The sequence below is a fragment of the Scylla paramamosain genome, chromosome 8 (assembly GCF_035594125.1).
Source record: "Scylla paramamosain isolate STU-SP2022 chromosome 8, ASM3559412v1, whole genome shotgun sequence".
NCBI classification, from domain to species: domain Eukaryota; kingdom Metazoa; phylum Arthropoda; class Malacostraca; order Decapoda; family Portunidae; genus Scylla; species Scylla paramamosain.
In genome coordinates, this window is record NC_087158.1 from 21886870 (window position 1) to 21895167 (window position 8298).

The window sequence follows — 8298 nt, forward strand, 5'->3', positions numbered from 1 at the left end:
CTATCATTCAGTTGACCTAGTACAAGTCCTTAGCACATAAAACCATGCTTGAAAACCATTCATTCAGAGGTGACAGTAACCAGGATTCCTAAGCCATTCTTCACACAGTGTAGCCTATTCTCAACAAACATAAAAGTGTCACATTTGCAACCACAGATCTCTATCATGCCATTAAAAATAAAATGTGCTGACAGTGAAGTTGCCATCATAAAAACACTTTTTAATGAAGTTTTATTTTTTCATTCAAAGTGCTGCCAGTATTTCTTTACACTTTTAAATAGAAATTGCTATTCAATCAATTCTTATCAAAACAATGCACCAATTTTCCCTAAATGTATCATACATTTTACATGGGAGCATGAAACACTTGGAAGCTCTATCTCAGATAAACCCTATAGTTTATGTTTGCAACCCTTCTATTACCAAAATAAATATAAAACACAATCTCTTCTGTAGTCAAAATACATTCCTCACAACACTAACACACAGATGGCAAGGCAGGAGAAGAGAAAGGTCCTGCCAGGGGGTTTACAAACTATCCTAAGCCTACCTATCTCCTCAGCTAAGGAAGTGTGAAGACATGAAGTCCTGCAGTGCCCTGAGGCAGGCATAGTGCTCGGAGTATCCACCAGCCATTGCCTGTGGGGAAGCTCGGCGCACATGATGGAGATAGCCGCCTTCCTCCAGCTCGTCCCAAGAGGGGGCTGGCAGGGTGGCAGACAGGATGGGTGGCTCGTAGCGGTACAGCTCCTCCTGAAGAAGTGACTTTGTCAAAAGAATGGAATGGATACGACAGTTATTCAGTCAGACAATTATAATGAGTACAGAAGAAACTCTGTGAGGAGGTGCAATAGGCACAAAAGCCTATTACATTTCCCTGACTGTCAGGCTCAATATGAAAATGTTTCCTTTGTGTCTACCTTTAAAGAAGAGCTTGACATGATCTCAATATGGAGTGTTTTTGTAATTTTGTTGTTAGAGGCTCAATGGAAGAGATTACCTTGACTGGCTTTACTGGTGCTGATGACATATTGGCAAAGCCCATCTTGACACCGGATGAGAACTCGCTTGCCTTTGCAGCTAAAGCTAATTCCTGTTCTTTTTTCTTCTGATTTTCTCTTTTTTGTTCCTCCTTAAGTCTCTCTGAATGAGTCTGGACAACAAGTGAAGCAGCTCCCTCAGAGGCTGCCATAAGATCCTGGAAGTGGTACAGTAAGCTGAGAACCTTATGATTTTCACATTATATAGCTCAGATTTTACTACCAATTTTGGTCTATTCCATTAGTAATTGTGTTTCTGACATATGATGATATACAAATTACATGAAAGAGATAAAGTGCATAAAATTAATGTAAGTGGATGGAAAAAAAAGCAAGAGAAGAGAAAATGGAATGTATATTGAAAACCAGAAAGCATCAACACTCACAGTAATATAAAAGATAACCTGCCTCATGTATATATCACAGCACAATAGTAGCCATGACATGCTGTACATAAACAATTCTTACTTTTATCAATGAAGTTTTGTTACGTTGTCTTGATATCATGGACTGTTCCTGTTCCTCTCGGAGGATTCTTTGTCTCTCTAGTCCCTTCATTATTTCTGAGTCCAGCTGTCTCTCAATTTCTTCCTCAGAGCGGCTCCTGCAGGTTTGAGAATTAATGAGGAAAATCTGCAGATGCATCCAGACAACTATACATAAGAAGTCCAAAAATGCATTATAAATATTTGATCAATGAATAATGAAAGCACCATTAATGTATTGCAGAAATTTGAAAGCACTGTAATTCAAAGTTTTCCTGTAATACTAATGAATTAAATTGTATTTCTAGTGCAATGTAAATAAAGAGAATTTATTTATTTTGATGTCTCTTCCCTGGTATGTCCCAATAGTGAAGAATCTCTATTTACTCACATTCATTTTTTCTTTTTTTTTTTTTCTTATTTTAATGTAGGATAGGCACCAGCCAAGGGGAAAAAAAAAAAAAGGTCCACTGAGGTGCCAGTCCCCAAACAGAGTCAAAAGCAGTAGTAAAATATTACAGGATAAGTGTCTTGAAATCTCCCTCTTGAAAGAGTTCGTCATAGGAAGGTGGAAATACAGAAGCAAGCAAGGAGTCCAGAGTTTACTAGAGAAAGGGATCAATGATTGAGAATACTGGTTAACTCTTGCATTAGTGAGGTGAACAGGAAAGGGTTGAAAGAAAAATGTTTTGTGTAGCAAGGCTGCAGGGGGATGGGAGGCATGCAGTTGGCAAGATCAGAAGAGCAGCTGGCATGAAAATAGCGGTAGAAGATAGCAAGAAATGCACTTCATCTTTGCATACTCTCTCTCTCTCTCTCTCTCTCTCTCTCTCTCTTTAAGCTTCTTTCCTCTCACACCTTGGCAACTGGTCTTTCTGTTTTACATTAGTTATCAAACACAGCACCCCAAGGTGGTTTGGCTATTAATGAAATTGGAGGACAGAGTACTATACATGGTACATATATGAGTGTAAGAGGGGAAAGAAGAATAAGAGAATTAACATATACAATATGAAGGGGAATGCAATGACAGGAATAAATAGAGAACGGTTTCATAATGGCCACCTCCTTGGAAGAATCCTTAGGAAATTGCATCTGGTACAGAAATAGATGATGTTCTTACTTTTTGCCATAATTTTTCCTAATTTCATTTTTGTTCTGCTTCTCGTAGTTCTCTATTTTCTTTTCCATTTCTGGCTTATTGATGTCATTGGTAATGTTATACACTATTTCTTCTATTTCTTCCAAGTATGCATTCCATTCCTCTAGGGTGGGAAAGTCATCTTCAGACATATTGTAAACTTTCATTACCTGAAAAAATTCATTATAAAACATTATCCTTCTGAAGTCAGGCAGCCTTTTAAAACAGAGGGTACAACGAGATACAATATCTATGTCAGGAGTAACACAATATAGACAACTTATATTAATTATTCCACTCCCCACACACTCATATGATGCAGCAAAAATATCTTTCCATTACAATGCATTAAGCAGAGAACACTAAGCTGTAATATTTGTGGTAAAATGTAAAACTGCAAAACCTGTCTCATGGTAAAACAGTATTTCTGGATATTACACTTATCTATTCATAAATCTGTTCAGTGTAATACCAGCCATCATTTCCACACAGCTACACATCTTAAAGGTGGAAATACAAAGCCACATCAATACTATACCTTTCTTCGGATAGCAAGCTCTTTTTCTACTAAAGGATCTTCATATATCTGAACACGAAACTTTGATCTCTTGAGGATAATTTCACACTCTGGACAAGGAGCTGATTCTGCAATACAAAAATACCTCATCACTTATATATATTATAACTGCCAGGAAAATAGATATAATGATAAATGCATATGAACATTAAGGCATAGTTTGTTTAGAGACATGCAGTTTGGCTTTAGAATAGCAGAGAACCTAATGATCCAATTACCATTATGTAACTGATGCAGCAAAAGAGGAATTGGCAGTCCTTTCAGAAATGAGGCTAGTGGCACTAACAAAAATGAAAAAAAAATAGTAGTTGAATCTGCAAGCATCTCTAAGTATAGGCCAACACTTGCTTCACTAATGCCTCAGATCCCTTTCACAAAAAACATTCACAAGACTGAAGGGAGTGGGAAGCAAGGGTGGCACACAGCATGACAGGATGGGTATCAAGGATGGCCTTAAACACACTGGTCACTTATGGCCATTGCTTTCAACTCAGAACAACACAAAGGTTAGGTAAGAAAACAAATTTTTTATGCATTTCTATCTAAATATGCAGCTATGTATATGAATGATGTGTGTATAAGCATGTGTTGCTTTGTCTGGGCCACCACATGTGGGATTGATGGTCTATCAGATAGATAGATGGATCATAATATAGCTTTAAAAGAACTATCCAGTTCATATTTGAAGCAGATTTTTACATAGAAAAACTCTTATGCCTCAATTACAGACCAATGCAAATGATCACCCATTTTAAACCTCCAGGTTACTTGCCTCACTTCTCTGAGGAGCAAGATGCTTGCCTTGTTATTAACTTAAAGAATGCCTCTGATAGGGTATACATAGAATGAGTTAAATTGACTATGAGAAAATTAAGGACAAAAGAAAGAGTAGTGATGGTAATGTAGTTGCTGCTACCACATACATAAGGGTGAGTAGGGAGGGAGATAAGCCATTAATTTTCTGCAAATCACGGTGTAATCAGGATATGTGTTGAGTTCCTTATTATGTCTTATTGTTCTTAAAGCTGTCTTATGCCTCTAATGAGATGCATGTAGGTAGATGGTTTTAGTGCTGATTGCAGAATGTCACTCTAAAAGCACAAGTGATGTTTCTCTATGGCAGAGAAAAAGTAACCTTTAAGACTGGTGTACATTTCATCACAAATAAGTATTTTAGAACTAAACATTCTTTCACATAGTTTCTGCCACTTACAGGTTTAAAGAAGTATACAGCCAGTCCTCAACAGTTGCAAGCTCAACATTAACAGACTGGCACCGGAAGGGAAATGAGTGTGGATTTGATTTTTCATGAGTTGCCACTAATTCAAATCTTGCATGCAGCACAGGTCACAATGCCACACAAACACAAACAAACACATGCACACACATGTACAGTGCCTGCCACACCAACCCACAATCCCTCCACTGTCCAAAAGTGTTGTCAATTTAGTGTGTTTTGGGCAACCAGTTGTGTACATTTCCTACAGCTTGTATATTGTGTACATTTCCCACTGCTGCCCAGATGTCCCTCTCCCTCAAGTTCACTCACACCATGACTAAGTTTGTATTTGCATCATATTTTCATTATGGCCCCAAAGAGACCTTCCAAGACACCTGCTGGAGACATCCCTAAGTATGCAAAGGTACTGATTCTAAAGGAAAAGGTGGAGTAATTTAAAAAGATGAAGGAAGCTATGTTGTATGCTGCTGTTGGAAGACTCTTCCATGTGAATGAAAGTGGCATGCTCTCCACCAAGAAAGGAATCTTATCTACAGTAAGTGTTTGTGTTCAATACAACACTAAACTCCCATTATAAGTCAAGTGAGGAAGAAGGCAATTATGAAGGTACAGAATGTATTGTATCTTTGGATTGGGGACCAGCACCAGAAAGGAACAGCAGTGAACTAGCAAATTATCCAAGAGAAAGCCAAATCTCTGTATGCTCAATTTAAAGGTACAGATGAAGATGCTCTGCCAAGTCATTACTCCATTTTATTCTTACTAATTATTAAATAAAGCACTTGTTGATACACATAAATGGGGCTTTTCATTACTTAAATAAGGGCATAGGGAGGATCACGAGTGTGTAAGGGAGCATCCCACCAAAGGGGGAAAGGAGTTTTTTTAAGGGGTACACCAATTATTCATGAATTTTCAACATTACAGATGTCTCTGTTACCTAACCACCACAAATGTTGAGGGTGACTCTATAAAAAGTAAAGTTGTTTGTTGCTACCACTGAGCTCAGGAAAGACTAAAAGGAAGATTTGTGTAAGGTATATGAAAATTGTAGAAGTTTACTTTAGGGAATCAAGGCAACCTATATTCCCTTTCTGCATGCAGGTGTAGTAAGAGTAAACAATTCAGCATGCAACATCCAGAAAGTCACCACCAAGTCAAATAATCTTACTGCTCCAATGGCCTACAAGTTCTTATAAAACACACTTGATTTAAACTTTTATTCTGGATCTTCTAATGATCTGTCAAGTCCTTGTTTACCTATTAATGTATATCATTTCAATTTCTTTCTTATTTTCACTTGTCGGTTGCATGACAATACTAGATACCAAAATAATTGTTGTGTGTTAATTAAGTGCAAATACTAAGATTTATCTATCTGCCTTTAAACCAGATTGAGATCCCATTATAGAGATAGAGAGATAGGACACCATGTCTTATTACATGAATGAAAATAACCTTCTCTCTTTTCCTTGTAGTCACCTTTTAAAACATGTATGTAATCGGTGCAGTACTCTTCAAAACTGTCTATGAGGTGTGTGAAAGACGTGTCCCTCTCCTATGTTAAAAATAATTTAATGATTCACTGTGTCTCGTGGTAAGAAAATCATAAACATGGTTTAACAAACATATTAGAAGATGAAATATTAAAAAAATTGTTGCCTCACCCTTAATGAAGTACATTCGAACACAAGAATCACACATTGGGTGGCCACAGACATTAACCATCAGTTTCATCTGTGGGTTTCGATACTTGGTGCTCCTGCATTGTGGGCACTGCGTCTCATAAGATGCATCGTAGTAGTCCCCCATCCTGATATATATACCTGGAAATATGAGAACTCTGAATCTGATGTCATCACCATCACCACCCTAAATCCATTTGAGAATCAAGAAATTTATAGTTGAACTTTGAGAAATGGAAACTATCTCGCATTTTTAATTGGCGACATGGGTGTCTAGTTTTGTCAGGTCCTGGACATCAATAGAGACCTTACTCAAGATTCTATTAATTTGTTTTCTTCCATGAGCAAAGGATGAATTATAATACCAAGATACTAGTTTTGGCAAATTACATGACAGGTAATCAGTTAAACTGATTGAGTTCCATCCTATACATAGAAACTGTGCCAATTAATAATACAAGTAAAGCATATGAGGCCCCATATAGAGAAGTGGTAAACACCATCCTAGCTGGCTTTCATTTGTCATGTAGCACAACTTTGATCCTTGCTCTATCAGGTAAGCAAATCACATACCTACATAACATTAGAAAAGAATGATTCCATAAAACCCATCGACATTATATGTAACATACACGGAGTATGTTGTTAAACTCTAATAAAACTGTAAGCATTAATAACCTTAATGTCTTTCCATCATATTTAAAAGTAAGATATGAAAATATTTTTTCCCATCCCACATTCAAGTTATACTGCAGAATACAGTAATCCAACACATACACCATAACTGACTTTAAATTTTACAATGTTTCCTGTCATCACAATCCAGTGATGCAAATCAATGTAACGCCTATGTATTCTTAATAAAGGATTAATACCTCTTCACTTTATTCCCCATTTGCAAGATATTCCAGCTTCAGATTTTGTTTGTTGACTTACTGAGGTCAGTGATCAAAGTTCAATTTGATGTTTGAATGAATAAATCCATGTATCAATATTTTATCTGTGTTACACAATGGTAAGTTCATGCAGAACCACCATCACTTACTTGTTGAGTCTAAATAGTTTCTGCAGTGTAATGAATCAAATATGTACGTCAACAGTGTGCTTCATCCCAAAAGTACTCAGCAACTGAAACACTACACCAGATGGAAGGCAAGCCAGGAGTGAGTGAATTGGAGAGATGTCATAAAGGTTGAAAGTACGTCCTCAGATAAGCATGTAGGACACTGTGTTATGCATGCACGAGAGTAAATATTACTAATTAATCAAAAAATTTCCCTTTCCAATAGTGCAAATACTGTGCACCACATATAAGGGCTGCCTGTAGCACGCCCTTTCTCACTCTTCAAAGGAGGGAAACACATGTAAGAGGCGACAGCAAGTCTTACAGTACAGTTAACATTCTACAAGTCGCACGTGACACAATTAATACCTCTGGAACAAGGATGAGAAACTGGATGCCCAAAGTGGAAGGTAGGGCGAGTACCGCTGTATGCTGCATGTAACCCTGGCCTTCACCTTTCTCTTCAAGGCACGGTAGACACAACAACCGTGACACTCTGGCCGATCGTAGGGAAAAAATACAGAGACAGAGGTGTGGGAGGGGAGACATTTACCTGTGAATGAATTGAGTGAAGGGTTCCGCGTCGTCGCTGCTGTTGTGTTTTGGTTGTGTGTGTGTGTGTGTTTGGTGGTACCGTTGTAATGGTAATATCCTGATACTTCATACACCACAGCTTTAAGTAAATATACAAAATTTCACCCAAATAATTTATATTAGCACTATGTTATGTTATGTGATGCGTTGTTGGGTTTCGTCCGAGTCATAGCAGGATTTTTCAAGTTCCCGCCATAGTCTCTCTCTCTCTCTCTCTCTCTCTCTCTCTCTCTCTCTCTCTCTCTCTCTCTCTCTCTCTCTCTCTCTCTCTCTCTCTCTCTCTCTCTCTCTCTCTCTCTCTCTTGTTTATTGTTTGTAAGCACTGTGGCTGACGCCAGCTTTAGCCTATAGTAACCCGCCAGTGGTCTCTCTCTCTCTCTCTCTCTCTCTCTCTCTCTCTCTCTCTCTCTCTCTCTCTCTCTCTCTCTCTCTCTCTCTCTTGACGCTGGTCGCACTCTAGCCTGCAGGATGAG

At 38.0% G+C, this 8298-nt stretch overlaps 1 protein-coding gene across 2 annotated transcripts; it reads right to left on the reverse strand.

Moving 5' to 3' along the window:
- Window positions 1-217: 217 nt before the first annotated feature.
- LOC135102953 (CDK-activating kinase assembly factor MAT1-like) lies at window positions 218-7920 on the reverse strand. 2 transcript variants are annotated; one of them, XM_064008689.1, is made up of 7 exons: window positions 7785-7920; window positions 6151-6309; window positions 3205-3311; window positions 2649-2836; window positions 1509-1644; window positions 1001-1198; window positions 218-753 (listed from the first exon to the last, which is right to left on the reverse strand). In XM_064008689.1, the coding sequence occupies exons 2-7, from the start codon at window positions 6293-6295 to the stop codon at window positions 559-561; spliced, it is 969 nt and encodes a 322-aa protein (XP_063864759.1). In that variant the 5' UTR covers window positions 6296-6309; window positions 7785-7920; the 3' UTR covers window positions 218-558. The 2 variants fall into 2 exon arrangements, with proteins under 2 accessions (XP_063864759.1, XP_063864760.1); XM_064008690.1 differs by lacking the exon at window positions 7785-7920 and adding an exon at window positions 7601-7750.
- Between the last annotated feature and the right edge of the window lie 378 nt (window positions 7921-8298).